This window comes from Dipodomys ordii, unplaced genomic scaffold (genome assembly GCF_000151885.1).
Source record: "Dipodomys ordii isolate 6190 unplaced genomic scaffold, Dord_2.0 Scaffold24, whole genome shotgun sequence".
Taxonomy (NCBI): Eukaryota; Metazoa; Chordata; class Mammalia; order Rodentia; family Heteromyidae; genus Dipodomys; species Dipodomys ordii.
The window spans coordinates 1041283-1056734 of NW_012267240.1; the positions used below are offsets into that span (position 1 = coordinate 1041283).

The 15452-nt window shown below is 53.1% G+C and overlaps 1 protein-coding gene across 1 annotated transcript in view; it reads left to right on the plus strand.

Annotated features, from left to right (window-relative positions):
- The window catches only part of Pcnxl2 (pecanex-like 2 (Drosophila)), a 96778-nt gene that overhangs the window by 37585 nt on the left and 43741 nt on the right, over positions 1-15452 (plus strand). Inside the window, exons 19-21 of the mRNA XM_013014568.1 lie at positions 2829-2921; positions 3309-3459; positions 13114-13255. Of these exons, the coding sequence (XP_012870022.1) occupies positions 2829-2921; positions 3309-3459; positions 13114-13255 (386 nt within the window). The remainder of the gene's footprint in view (positions 1-2828; positions 2922-3308; positions 3460-13113; positions 13256-15452) is intronic.

Consider the following 15452-nt stretch of genomic DNA (forward strand, 5'->3'; position numbering starts at 1 on the left):
AGTCTTCCTTGATCTCATGACTGGTGAAGATGCCTCTCTATTTTCTGGTTTATTTGATGTAAAAGTAAGGATTGAATTACAGAGAAACGTGGAATTAACCACTAGAAGCTGGTAGTGTTTCACTGGGGTAATTGGATGGGCTGATCAACGGTGTCCTTAGTTTTTCTCACCTTTGAAACGCCATGTTCACCAGCCTAACTCAGTGGGCATGTTCACTCCTCCTCCTCGAGAGAGAGGCCCGGGTAGTTAGCGTGTTTTATTGAGAGGATCAGGTTGGTTTGACATGTTAGTGTGCAGCACACATGTGCGCTGTGCAACCACGAAGTCGCTCTCCTTGTCTCTGCGGCTTCTCCATCTCTGCCCCTCCTATGTTCTCTGGTTGTCTTTTCTCTCTCTTCCTACATTTTGCTGCATGTGGACAGGGGCTCGGCCCTTTTACCCAGTGCCCCCCACTGGGTGTCTGGCCAGCTCTCCACAGACTACAGCCAACAAACCTGAGAGCTACCTCCACCCTGCCCCTGCAGGGCAGGGCACCCCACGCACCCGGAGCCCATTGGCAAAACTTGACAGAGAATAAACGGGTTTGCCTGGCAGACCCCACCCCCACCCCCAGTACTATTTTGTTTGCTTGCTTATTTTGTTTTCACCTTTAAATCTTTAAGTACAAAGGGGTTTTAATTGGTCACATCATCTGATGACTACAAGCTTGCTTATCAGCCTTACCCTCCATGGGGCTTCTGAACTCAGGGTAGCAAGTGCTCCATCACCTGAGCCACATACCCAGCCCTGTCTGATTCCGCTGGTTTTTATGTTGGGTCTTGGCCTCCAGCTGTGACCTTCCCATGTGGCCGGTGGCCCAGTGATGCAGGTGGCAGAGCCGGTGGCTGGCTTTCCACAGGCCTCGTGAGGCTCCTCCTCTGGCACCTGCCCACCACTGTCCTTGGCATGTTCAGACTTGTTTCTTCTCTCTAGGGACCATCCTTGGTTGTTGTTCTTGTTGTGTTTTCTTTGCCAGTTTCTGAGTTTGAATGTAGGGCCTCACTCCCACGTGGCTAGATAACTTGCTGGCACTCTACCATTTGAGCTACGCATGTTTCCAGCTTAGCTTTTTTGCTGGTTATTTTTTGGAGATAGAGTCTGACAGGCTGTTCTGCCTGGCTGGCTTCAAACTTTTCAGCCTCCCAAGTAGCTGGGATTATAGGTATGAGCCACCTGCACTGGCTTGAAGTCTTCATTTTTATGTGTAAAACTCAACAATGAGCAGAGACTCGCGTAAAATGAGTTACAGCAGAAGGGGCTTCCTGGTAAACGCTGACCCACAGGCCAGGCCTGACTGGACAGGAAGCCCCCGACTGGACAGGAAGCCCAACTCATAAAACACCAGGTCCTTTAAAATAGAGCTGTAGGTTTAACATAGTTCACAACACTTCCAAAGGAATTAGATTCACAGCTTTGGCAAATGATTCTAGGGTTTATGTAGAAGAACAGCGGCTAGAAGTTTTAAAAGAACTTGAACAAGAAGGATAAGGAAAAAAGGCACTTGGTGCTTTGAGATTTGAGCATCTTACAAAGACTAAATCCTGAGAACAAAGTGTGAGACCTGCGCAAGATTAGGGGATGGGATTAGTGGATCAGAGGAACGGAGAAAAGAGACGCGTCATTTACGTGAATGTCTTATGTGAAAATTAAATGTCACAACCAAGGTTTGATTGTTCGGAGTGTGGGGTTTAAAGGCAGAGGGGGAAAATAAAGAACCTGGTGCGCTAAGCCCTCTGCAGACACCCATGGGTACCATCCAGGAGTGAGCTGGGGAGGGTGGGAGGGAGGGGGTTGCACGTGTGGTGGGAACTTTCCACTCTGCAGAGGAAGAGCTATGTTCTGAATAAAGGACCCCAGAAATCCTTCATAAACAAAACAACAAAATGCCCAAAGGCCAGAGAGCTGTTGGGTGGGAGTTTGATCAACAGAGGACCTAGAGAAGCAGAGCAGATGCCCCTGCCCAGGGTGCCCGGGTGGGGGGGGGAGGAGGAAGGGCAAGGCGTGTGCTCTTTGCCCTCACGCTCAGGGCAGCCTGCCTGGGCATGACCAATGGACCACCCACCATCGGCCCTGCCACCCTCCCGGCCACAGTGTGCAACACAATTCACCTCCACACAGACAGGCATGGGGAGAAGCCTGGGCAGGCTGTTCCTGCCCGTGTGTTTCTACCACAACTTGGCAAAAGTGGATGGATGAGGAGCCCCATAGCAGGAGATTAAAGTGGTCCCCGCCTGGCGCACCCAGGGCAAACATGCGAGGGTCTCCTCTAGACACCCCTGAAACAATTTTCCAAGAGAGAAGGAATGAAAAGCTGCTCAAAGAGACGATTTGCCAGCAGCGGGAGGTCTGCAAGCACTGTAACACCTATGGACAACAGAGAAATTAAAAGCCACCCGGCGAGAGAGACCCTGCGGGGCTCCTGAGGGCCCAAACAAATGAGGGAACTGAAGTTTAAAAAAAAACAATGACCAAAGACCCCTGTCCCAGCCGCACGGGGAACTAGACATTCTGAAGAGGGGAGCGGGAGCTATGGGTGAGCAGAAGAATGTTTCCACAAGGCCAAGAGTGGGAAAACATGAACTAGACACGAAGAGATACAGGGACAGAGGGAGACCTGAAACATGTCAGGACTCCAGGAGATGGCAGGGCTGAGAGGGGAGGGCACGGAGGGGTGAAAGGGGGAGGGGGAGGGGGCAGGAACAGAGAGGGAGGGGGACCATCCTTGGAGCAGGTTCACCCAGCCGGTGTGAGAACTGGCAGGGGAGGTGACCCAACTTCTCTCCTTCCAGAGGGGCGTCCTGAGGTCAGATCTGCTCATCTGCTCCGTGGCCGCTGTCCTCTCCTTCGCAGTCAGCGCGAGCACCGTGTTCCTGTCCTTACGTGTAGGTGGCCACGCCCGCTCACCGACAGGAGGGTGCGGGGTGAAGCCAGGGTGAACGCAGGGTACAGGCTGAGGAGCCAGGGTGGAGCTGCAGTGGAGGGGCCACACCGTCAGGGGCCTGAGACCAGCTGAGGGCTGACCCCCATTCTCTTTTGGTGGTGCTGGGGTTGGCACTTACGGCCTCATGCTTGCTAGGCAAGTGCTCTACCGCTTGAGCCATGCTCTGCGCTCTATGGCTAGCTTCTAAAAGAAGGGGCAATGCCACGTGTATCCCTTGGGGCACCCCTCCTCTGCCTCCCAGCCTCCTCCCCCTCCCCCCTCCCCAGCCTCCCCTTCCTGGCTTGGACTCCCACCTCTGGTGTGTAATGAGGTCCCTATTTCCCCGCAGCCATTCCTCAGCGTGGTGCTGTTTGCCCTGGCGGGCATCGTGGGACTCATCACCCACCACCTGCTGCCCCAGCTCCGCAAGCACCACCCCTGGCTGTGGGTGTCGCACCCCATCCTGAGGAGCAGGGAGCACCGGCCGCAGGAGCCCACAGGTCAGTGCTGCCGTCGCGGAGGAGGGCTCAGGGTGCGCTCCGCCGTGGCCACAGGTCCTGAGTGCCGTCCTCCCACAATAGAGAAAGGCGCACGTATGCCTTGGAGTCCAGAATATTCTTCCAGACACACTCACCAGCCAGAATAAGAGAGCTCCAGTGTGGCCAGCTAGATGTACTGTTGGTTAAAATATCCATTGGTCATGGGTGTGGCCAGAACTTTAAAGGAGGTGATGTTCCTTGAGCTTGGAGCCCACGCTTCCGGCCGGGGTTAAAGAGCACCGTGCCCTGACCAGGCAGAAGGTGGCCTGGCGCGGGCCATGGAGCCCATTGGAGATGGGCAGCCCGGGGAAACCTGCTCGGAAACCTGGATGGTAGGTGAGGAAAGGGTCCTGGCCACAGCCTCATAGGTTGGGCATGGAGCCTGCCATGCCAGTGAGAGCCCGGCCCAAGTGTAGGCCACAGGCTGCTGCCCTAGTGCTGCACAAGTTCAGGGGCTCCTCATGTGGGGTTCTCAGCATTACACCCCGGCAGGACGCCAGGCTCTGTGAAGCAGTGGCTGGGGAGGGGCTCTGCAGGGACTCAGGCTCCGGATGATTCTGTGCCAAAATTCCCCCTGCCCGATGTAATTCTTTGAGAAGACTGAGTTCTGTGGGAGTCGTGGAATGTTGGGGAGTTACCACAGAGGTTTACTTGGGGAGGAGGGACTATTGTTTTGAGGTCCTTGGTGAATCGTTGGTAGAGGTTTGAGGTAAGAAGCTTGAACTCTGAGAACAGGAGTCCACCATTGGTGTCTTTATCCAAATGTGTATCTGCTCCTAGAACTGAAGGAGGCCTGTGTCTGCACCCAGAGTTCCCCTGTACCTGCCCCTCTGCCCTTGGTGCGCCAGGACCCGTGTTGGTGTCTGCCCATCTCTCCTGCAGCTGTCCTGCACCTGCACTGTGCCTCTGCCTCCATCCTGCCCAAGACCCGGCCCAGTCCTTCCCCACCGGGGGCTCTTCCCCCGAAACCTACCAGAGCCCAGTTTATTTTTTTTATTTTTTTATTTTTTTGGGTCCGGTCGTGGGGCCTGAACTCTGGGCCTGGGCGCTGTCCCTCAGCTCTTCAGCTCAAGGCTAGCGCTCTACCACTTGAGCCACAGTGCCACTTCCGGCTTTTTTTCTTTTTGCTTATGTGGTGCTGAGGAATCGAACCCAGGGCCTCATGCATGCAAGGCAAGCGCTCTACCACTGAGCCACCTTCCCAGCCCCCCCAGTTTAAATGGAAATCATCTCACTACTCCAGGCCTGCTTGGTCTTTTCAACGCAAGTAGGTGTGTTTGTGCTACTGAGCATTTTGTTGCGTAGGTCTGTTATTTGTTTAAAACAAGATTCACACTGAGAAGATGGGAGGCAGGAGGACAGCCCTGCTGGACAGGATTCACGCTGAGGAGGTGGGGGGCTGGCCATGATGGACAGGTGTGTGTGTGTGGTTTCCAGACTAAAAGCTGGGATGTGGGGTTCTTTGACAGTGAGGCAGCTGTGTGTGCCTGAGCTCTGAGGACCCTAGACCCACATGCACTTCCTCAGCTGACCCCTGCTGCAAATGAGCAAAAAGAACAGGTTACCAGATGTGTTTTACCTGCGACAAGCTCCATCTCAAAGGCCGGGCCTTGTCTGTCACAGCAAGTGAGGAGGTTGGATTGCGTTTTCCCATGGATCCTCGGGGTTTCATAATAACTGACTTCCGGAAATTTGGGGGAAATGAAGTGATCTGCTCTTACTGAAACAGCGTCTCTTGGTGGAGTCACCAAGAGACAAAGAGCAAGTATGTTTTTGTAGTTTACTCATTTACTTCTTTTCGCACTCCAACGATGCTGATGAATATGCTTTCCATTCATCCAAAAATAATTACTGAGTTGGGTGTGGTGGCTCAGGCTGGAGGCTGAACACAGGAGGCTTACAGCTTGAGGCCACTCTCCACCACTAGTTGTTAAGCATGATGGCGCATGTCTGGCATCCTAACCACAGGAGATGCATAAGCAGGAAGATGCAGCCACAGCCAACCTGAGCACAACTGCAAAACCCTCTCAGGATCAAGCAAAGCCAAAACAAAAGGAGTAGAGTTCTGGCCTAGCAAGAATGAAGCCCCGAGTTTGGTCCCCCATTACAGTTCAAACCCCACAACTAATGACTGAGTTCCGAAGGGTCACCTGGTCCCAGCCTGGGTGACCAGGAGATGAGGACTGAGATGTGGATGCAGCAGATAAATGGGGAGCCGGGGAGCCGGGGAGCCCAGCACCTGGATGTGGGGTGTAGCCTGCACTCTACCCACAGGGTAGAGAGGCCGGAGGCCCCGGAGAGAAGCTCACAGCCAACCCCATCCTCTTGCTTGTGTATGGCAGCTGGATTCGAGTAATTTAGCGCGGAGTTAATATCCAGTGCTCAGTAAATGTCACCCAAATGGACAGACGTGTGCTCAGTGGGCACACAGTCTGTGGAGAGTGCTCAGCAGCTTGCTGCTTGCCAAAAGGTTTATGCCCTAATTTTATGGTGCGCTGGAAATAATGAATAAAGGATCATATAAATTATAAAATGCATCCACCGAAGCTCTCATTTAAATGGTAATTTAAAAAAAATTACCAGTTCACTAATGAGTCCCAAATTTGTAATTCTGCAATGAGATTTACTTTGTAGCATCGCCAACCTCTGTGCGTTTGCAGATGACTGACTAACTGCTGTGTGGAGTAGAAACTGCTCTCCTCCCTATCCCAAGCATCTCTCATCTACATCAAGGGAAGGTTTACTGTGAGGAAAGCTAAAGCCCCTGTTAGCCAAGCCCAGCCCCTCCTTCCTCCCTCCTCTGAGTCTTCTCTTGGGGATGATGGGGTGGGGGGAGGATCTCTACGATTAGTTCTGACTTTGGATAATTCTTCCAAATAACCATCCTGTGCATTCCTTCCAGCTCCCTGCAGGACAGAGGGACTCCTCTCCCTCCTTTCCCTGTGTGCTCACGAGCCTTTCACTCTTCCTTCCAGTACAGTTTTATTTTTGGTTGTTGTTTGGTTGCTTTTGTGCTGGTCTTGAACTCAGGGCCCGGGTGCTGAGCCTGAGCTTTTTTGCTCACTCTACCACCTGAACCATATCTCCACTTCAGCTTTTTGTTGACTAATTGGAGATAAGAAGAGTCTCATGGACTTTCCTGCCTGGGCTGGCTTTGAACTGTGATCCTCAGATCCCAACCTCCTGGGTAGACAGGATGACAGGTGTGAGCAATTGCCTGTGTGTCTCCTCTGGGCCCCCCCCCCCACCTCCCGCCCTTCCCTCTCCCAGCAATATGAAGAACCTTCTATTCCTAAAAAATGAAAAACAAAATCTGAGGAGTCATTTGGGGAGGTAGACTGCTGTTTAAAAAATGTGTCAAATGAAAATTTAAAAAGGTTTAAAAAAAAAGGGAAAGAAGAAAGAAAAAAAGCCACCTGGGCCGCCTGCAATTGAACGCTGGCAGAGTAACCTCACCTTGGTCCAGGGGAGGAGAATGGAACTCCGTGTGACCCAGAGTGGCAGCCTGCGCCACTGGCACATGGGGGCTCTGTAGCGCTCGCCCCCATCGCCCACTGCTTTTGAGAAGTTCACCAAATGTGGCTATTCAGGGGAGGAGAGGCACAGTCAGGGCCGCTGGTTGTGTCTCAGGCACCAGTCAGGGCCCAGAAGCAGGGCTCACACTCAGGCTGCTGGTTTGGGAAATGAGGCCTCTTTGCAGGGAACAAACAAGAGCAGGTACCAAGTTAAAGGAAGGAGCTCCACACCCCAGCCCCGGCCCCAAGGGCACAGACGGGGCGTGCCAACGACTGGGAGAGTTCATTCCACCCAGCAGCAGGCACTCAGCAGCTGAGAGGGCCCGAGTGATGCCCACTTGAAATGAGCCACCGCCTTGTGAAGCAGGAAACTCTCCCCTTGAATCTTGAATTGGAGTTCTTCTTCCTTAAGCAAAAATCATCCTAAGGAGCTTTTTTAAATCATCGAGAAAGACCTATTTTAGTCGCATAAGCATCTAAATGAAATACGACTGAAAACTCTTCTTTCAGCAGAGCCAGAGCCTCCGATCATCAGGACGCGTCTATAAACTTGCAAATGGCATTGTTACTTTGCATTCTGGGGCTCAAGGGCCTCATTTTCCTGGGAAGCAGAGATAACAATGCCTTTTTATGGTGTCTATGCACTATCAGGATAGGTTCTGTCTTTAACTTTCATGGGCGTGGGCGCAGGGACACTTCGGGGACCTAGAAAGCGGATCTTTTATGTGTTATTGCTTCTATAAGCACTCTTTTGATGAGCCTCCCAAAGCTGTCCCAAAAGAAAGGATTAAGTGTGATCTTCATGAGCTCACAACTCCAGACATACGCTTCTGTCTCAGCTTCTTTCTACTCCTTGGTTTTCAGTTCTTCTCGGTTCCTTTACCTGGAGACCAAAGGGTTTCACTGGAATAAGTTCCTGAGGTCGGTAGAAGAAAACTAAGATACATAAGAATCCTGCCTGACCCCTACTTCAGTGGGTCGCATGAGAGGCCCATCCCTCCTGACGTCTGGCATAGACTGTGGGTGCTTGTTGCTGAGTACACGTGAGGCCTGGCCTGCTGCCACCTTTACGCCGTCCACTCAGGCGTTCTGCACCCATGAGGGTGACACCGGGCCGTCTACTCCACATCTAGATGTCAGTCCCGGCAACTTTATTTCCTTCCCTCGTAGCTTCCTGCTGATGAGTGTGCTTCAGACTGGGTCTTGCTCAGTCTGTGTGAGTGGTGGAGGGTGCTCAAGGTTTTACTTATTTTTGTTGTACTGGGGATCGAGCCAGGGCCTCATGGAAATACTCTACCACTCTGATCTACAGCTCCAGCCTTGCCTCTCTGTTTGCCTCTCTGTTGTGTTTTGCATCACTGCCTTGGCTTAAGCTGACTCAAACTTGTCATCCTCCAGTCTCTGCTGGATCCTAGATCCCACGTATCTGGGATTACAGATGTGCATCACGGTGCTCACTCACATGACCCTACGGGTTCTACCAATGACTCGAGGTAGTAAAGTAACTTAGGAATGAACGGCTGGTTTTAGCTCTGTAGTTCTATTTTCCTCGAGATGTCTGGTGCTGAGCCACTTAGACGGTCTCCCTGCTTTGCTTCTGTTGGAAACCAGAGATGACCTCTGCTGTCCTCTGTCTAAGTGGTCCTGCGATGTCAGACACAGCCCCTCCACACTCTGCTACATGGCCAGGAAACGTGGTTCCGTTCTTCTCAGGCTGATGCCCAGGGCTTCAGACATCACAGCCAGCTCCAGGCCGGGCAAGGGCAGCCCTCAATCTCCGGAGCACACACACAGAGTCTCAGGATTGAAGGCTCAGGGAATGGAGCATGGTGCCGTGGGGCATCTGTAGAGCCAGCGGCATGGTGCGTGGCAGGTGGCGGGGCTGCTGGAGGGCTCAGAGCTGGCTGTTGCTCCCATTCCCACTGATTCTCGTTGCTTTGTGTCTCTGGGGTGAAGCTGGCTCTGTGGACACCATGGGGTCTGCGCCCTCCACCCATGGCTCATCTCCACCTGCTGGGGAACCTCAAGCTCCTACAGGGCAAGTGACCAGCGTGTGAAAACCCAGCTGGGCTCCCAGCCCGATGCTGTGCTGCCTCTCACCGCGTCATGTCTATGGGTTGTTCCCCGTGGGTGTTTTAGCAGCGCAGTGGAGGAGAAGGAGGAGTCTCTCTTCTGTGTATGTTTTGTTTGCTTTGATGGGGATCTCGCCAGGGTTGAATTCTTCCTCTGAAGGCTGGGGTTGTGTGCTCTTCCTCTGAGGGGCCAGGAGTGCTGGAGCCCAGCCAGGCCCCCTGTGGTGCTCTCATCTGACTGGTGAGCTTAGAAACTGAGAGCAGCAGGAGATGACTTCACACAGAAACCCAGCTGTGCCCAGCGTGCCTCACAAGATGTGAAATAGGAGACAGGGAGCTTTGTCATTGAAAATCAGTTATGCGGGACTCTCCTGCACCGCCCCGTTCATCCTCACTGAGTTTAACCATCCAGAGCTTTCCCAACTGCTAACAATCGTAAGGCCACAGATACCTTGTGCTGCCCCTGCCTTCATGCCCGGAGAGCATTCCGCTGGGATGGCCGGGGCTCCCTGGAAACACTAAACCAGGAAAGACTGAAGGCAAGTTCATATTTAGATGAACAGCTATTCTGCTCAGTGCCATCACAGGTCCTAAAGCCAAAGGCTTAGCCTTGCAGGTTGATGTTTCCAAGACATAATGTAGTTTTCCCTGTCATGGGGCAGGGTGTGTGTGTGGGGGGGGGTGTAGTGTGTTCAAGACCTGGCAGAGTGTGCACACCCCGACCTGCACAGGGTGGAGCGGCTGGCGGGGCCCGCCTGGGTGTGCAGTGCTTACGGACAAGCACAGAGCCATTGGCACTTGCTCCTCTGCGCCTTCATCAGGTGCTGTCCATTCCAGGGAGGGTGGTGTCAACCCGTGCCAGTCCAGAGCCTCCGGCACAGCTCTGGGAAGGGGGGTGCCGACCTGTGCTCCCAGTGTGTTGGCTCCTGGGATCCTGTGTGCCCAGCAGCCACTGGCAGCCGCTCTCTTGTGTCAGGGCAGAGCACACCTGTCCTCTCAGCTACATGGGAAGTACAAATAGGAGGATCACGGTCCAGGAAGGGTTTGGCAAAAGCATGAGACTCTATTCAGAAATAATGAAAGCAAAAAGGGGTCAGGGCATGGCCAAGTGGTAGTGTGCCTGCCTGCCAAGTACAAGGCCCCAAGTTCAAGACCTGATTCATCCAAAGAAACAGACAAAAAGCTTCAGGCTCACCATCTACAATAATGTTTCCTCAGCCTTGCCCCTTACCTGTGCTTTCAGCTCTGCATGGGAAGAGCTGATTTTGGCTGACTCCGTGGCATGGTACATGCACGGTTGAATTGATACACAACCATTGAATACGACCAAGAATGTATGAGGCAGAAGTTCGGTGCCAGTGGCTCACACCTACACCTCAGCTGCTCAGAAGGCTGAGATCCAGAGATTCACAGATCAAAGGCCATCCCACAAAGAGTTCTATGAAACTCTGTCTCCAAAATAACCAGAACAAAGCTGGGCCAGAGACCTGTCTTATGCCGTAGAGCACCAACCCAGCAAGCATAAACCCCATTGCTTCCATAAGAAGGAAGAGGGGGGAAGGAGGAAGGAGGAGGAGGAGGTCTGCAAAGGCTCACGGCCGTGTTTTCAGCATGTTGTATGTGCAGGGCCTGAGATGAGCTCTGGGGGAGGATTTATGTCTAGAGTCAGGAGAGCCGAGAAGGAGCTCACGGCAGCATGCATAACTTCAGGGTTGCAGAGGAAACCACAGGAAATGAAAAAAATAATGAAGAAGATAAAGGACAATCCCACAGGCCAAGGATGGAGATGAGAAATCTGCAGAGAAAATGGAAGAAGTGAGTGGGAAGGACTTGAGGCTGGGCAGTATCTGGCAGATGGGCCAGCGGAGAGCGGAGCAGCTCCGAGGGCCTGGATTATTCTGGGCCTCAGAACGGTGCCCCAGGTAGACTGGGGCAGGGCAGTTACTTGGCCTGACCATGTGTCCTGGGCAGGAATAGCCACAGAAGCTCAGGAGCAGAGGTCGGGCAGTACCTAGGAGACACACAAAGGGAGCTGTCCACTCTCACGAAGCTGTCCAAAGTGGGACGTGAGCTCTGTGAGGAGAGGTAGGAGGAAGAGGTGTGCTTCACCTGCTCCACACAGGACAGACTGAACGGAGCCAGTGGGCAGAGAGTGAGCACTGGGTCAAGGTGGCAGAGTGCTTGGGAGCACAAAGTGGCTGCAGGTGATTTTGTAATCAGGGCTAAAGTCATTTCCTTGGAAGGAGTGGAGGAATCTTGAAGATTTGATTTCTTAGTTTTCATGTACTTCCATAAAAGGTTATAGCTAGTCTGTCTGTAAAACATGTAACACTCCTTGACTTCATTCATTATATATATAAACTCATTCATTATGGAATAGCACATTTCCAGACCTGCCCTAGGAGACATTGCGCACTGTCTATTAAGAAAATCCAAGGAGAATTCCTGCCCACCTCCAAGATACCCCAGGCAGCACCCCCTGACCTCCTGTGGCCTGAAAGCTCTTCCACATAGCCTCCGTGTGTGTGACTCCCTTGTGCTCATGAGTTCTTCTCAAGTAAGGTTTTCCAGGGTAGATTCTGAGTTATAAAGATAATACATTCTTATTTGAAAAATAAGTCAAAGAAGAAACACCAGCTTCCAGTTTAATATGAGTACGCGCCTGTGTGCACTTGTTACTTCCTGCAGTCTGGTACCTGAAATCCCCAGGAGCAGGTGGCTTATCTCTCATCCCAGGTGAGAGACAGGGAGGAGACAGCCCGTGACACAGAGTGACAGCTTCTCCCATGGAGTTCTTCTGTTACACCCCAAGCCAAAGGTATGGAGAGCTATGTGAAAGCCACATAATTCTCTCTCTCTCTGTATGTATGCCTATGTTTACATATACACATATGCAGACACACAATACATATATATATACATACATACATGTACATATATACACATAGATACATACACACATGCATAATGATAGATAGATAGATAGATAGATAGATAGATAGATAGATAGATAGATAGATAGATAGATAGATAGAGCTGTGAACTTTTGGGAGATGACTGATAGTTGGATCTAGGGATACAATTTTCTCTTTTTGATTCTGGAAGGGAGGTGGGTCGCCACTGACCTTGGCACACGTGGGCTCTGTCTCCTGTGGAGAAGGCCGAGCCACACAGACGGGACAGTGGGCCTGCCTGTGCTCCCTTCCCTGAGGCAGAGGCAGAGGACCCCAGAGCAGAGTCAGGGAGGGCGTGGGCCACGGTCTGTGCTGTGAGCAGTCCCACCAGCCCCCTCCCTGCCTGGAGGGACAAGCTAGCCCGTGCGAGCGAGGTGGGGACTGTGTGCACTGCCTACTTTACCATCGTCCACCCTGGGCACAGGACTGGGGCCGTTTCTCTTGGTAGAAGCCTCACAGGACAGCTCAGAAAGACAAGTCAGAAGTTCAGGATCCCCCTGAATGCCACGCAGCCTGGGCTGGCTGTGAACTCTGGTCCTTCGTGGGAGCAGAAGCTCCCGGGGGACCTCGAGTCCTCTTGCTGCTCTGAGGGCTCAGACAGGTGTCACAGGTTTTAGTGATGAGTGTTTGGGGACCAGCCTTTTCTGTTTGTGTGCATTGTCCCAGGCTGCGGTTGAATCTAAGGAGGGAAAAGAGACAGAAAAGAAGCCAGCCCCAGCCTCGGCCATCACCGTGAGCCGAAAAGTAGCCACTGGACTCTCTTCCTGTTCTCTGTCCTTGCTCTCCTCCCTCTCCACTGCAATTGATGGCTGCTGTGATGTCGTGATGGTGCAGGGCGGCTCGTGTCATTTTATCTGAGATCACTTGACTGAAAACTAGGGCACTGGTTTGTGTCACTGTGTGACAGCATAGGAGCAAATCCATGGTCTGGCGGGTGTCAGTCTGGAGTCTGGGGTTCTCCCCCCACCGCCCCGCCCTGCAGCTTGGATGGGGGGCAATGTCTTTATTGTTGTCTCTACTCAAGGAAAAGAGCCTCGTCAGAGACGGTTCTGCCTGGATGTTTGTTTCTTTCAGAGGTAACCCGTTTGATGTGGTTTGAGAGACTCTACGTCTGGCTTCAGTGTTTTGAGAAGTACATCTTATATCCAGCAATAACTCTGAACGGCCTCACCCTCAACGCCTTCTCCATAAGCAATCACCGGAGACTCGGCACCCAGTAAGTGGACCCGTGGCTCTTTTTCCTATCGATTCGCACTATAATATATTCTCTCCGCAGGCTGCAAAAGAAATCAACCCACCTCCAGTCACCTTAGGGTGGCAGAGCCAGGCTCTATGGTTTCTGTCTGGAGGCGGTGACAGCAGATTATAGGGAGACTGGGTGTGGAGGAAGTGCATGAGTACCAATCAGAAGATCTGGAAACGCTGGTGCTGGAATACAGCCGCCAGCCCCACGGCCAGCACAGCCACACGGGATCCCACTTCCCTCTACTCTCCCGGGGCTATGCTTCATGAACTGCTTCACACCATTCTGTTTAGCAAATGCTCCACCATCTTGCATATGGGAGGGGTGGTTCACGCTGCCCTCTGCGTGGATGAGGAGGAGCTTCGTTTAATCTGAAAACTGGAGCCCCAGAGGCTACCTGCCACCAAGTCAACCGCATGTGTGTAGAGCCTTCACCATGCCCTGCAGTCACCACCTCCACGTTGTCAAACTTATTCTGAACGCACACATGGAAATCTTGCCATCAGTTCGAGCTGAGAGTGGCCGGTGTGGGAGGAGGGTGTCTGAAGAGGCCCTTGCCCGGGCCTGCCTGTCAGCCATGTTGTGCCACATTACCCGTGTGACACCTCGTGGCCAAGTACCACTCGGGTCAGCCCGAGCGCTCAATCCCACGCATACTGGCTGGAGCTTGCTGCTGCTTTTCTTGGGGTGCAATGAGGACGCATGAATTCGTATTTGCTGAAGACGAAGCAAGCAGCCCTGGGATGTTCTAATGCTCTGCTGGGCTTCGAGCACACATGGACTGACCAGTGGCCTCTCTGAGAAGATCCCGGCACACAATGCAGACATTGACTGCCCCGTGGCCTCTCTGCCTCTCGGGGACTGTCATCCTTCCTGTGTGCTTGGACCGGGGTACAGATTCTGTGCTCCTTGGTGCAGCCCTCCGATCAAGGAAGAAGGCTTGTAAAGGGGGGTAAAGTGGATGGTGGCCCCCGGGCCAGCTGCACAGCGGAGGGGCAGCCACCCCAGGAGGCCGCTCTGCATGTGGAATGCACATTCTCAGGCCTGGCTTTCCCAGTGGCTAACTCAGAGTGAGTCAGGTCCTGGGCAGACAAGTAAACCGGATGGTATAAGACAGTGGGCAACAGTGGAGCCCAGAGCAAGGAGCTGAAGAATGCAAAGTCCCCACCCAGCCTCAGGATGAATGTGTTGCAGGCTGAGTAGCCTGCAAGTTGAGGCTCAGCTGTTGGAGAAGATGGCTGCACGTACTGTACCTCCCAGAGAGGGCCAGACAGAAGGAGCAGACCCTCCGTCCCTTGCAGTCTCTCTAGACACCAACGTCAAAAAGAAGCACCTCCCTATCCTCGGCTACCAGATGGTACCGTCGTGAGCAGGTCCCTTCTGAGATATCTCAGGGCAGAATGAAAACAACCCCAGGGTCGCAGCAGCCCGCCAGCAGGGCCTGCTCAGCGCTCCAAGGCTGCGTGTACACTCCCCATGGCCCTTTCTGAACTGGATAATCCAAGGCCTCCTGAAAATGACTTCTAGACAGTCAGCAATGAGCTCCTCAGCACCGGCTCTGCTTCTTACTCGGCCTTCCACTCCACGCCCTGTGCATGCAGAGGTACTTCGGGTGGGGAGTAGTGTGGGGGGTGGAAAATGCCTGCCACTGTGACACTTTCTCAGAGGATTGCATTTCCTGCCTGGTCCCTGCCTGTGTCTCCAGCCATTGTGTTCACTGACAGCCACTGAGAGGACCTTCAGCTAAGCACAAGTACCTGGTACCATCGGCAGTAGCCATGACAGTGCAGAGCCTTGCAAGGCCCGCTCTCAGTCCTGAAGATCTTCCACAGTTGTAGCCTGTCATCACCCATGAACTAATGAAGTCTTCATGCTCATGGACAGCAGAAAGCTAGATCTGCCTCGTTTGGACTTTGCCTAAAAAACCCAGGACACAGCAGTCTGCCCCGGAAGCCCAGGTCTCCCATTGCTGGGTTCCCTTGGCGGCTGTGGCTGTCCCTCGAGGGTCTTCGTGCTCTGGGCAGCTGCAGAGGCAGCTGTCATGGAGCCGTGATGTCACAGGCACCATCATAGAGGAAGTGGTTCCCGGAAGAGGTGGCAGCCAACCCAGCCTCACCAGCCTCCCACAGGAAGGGACATTCCACACCGTGGCCAGCTGACCGTGTCCACG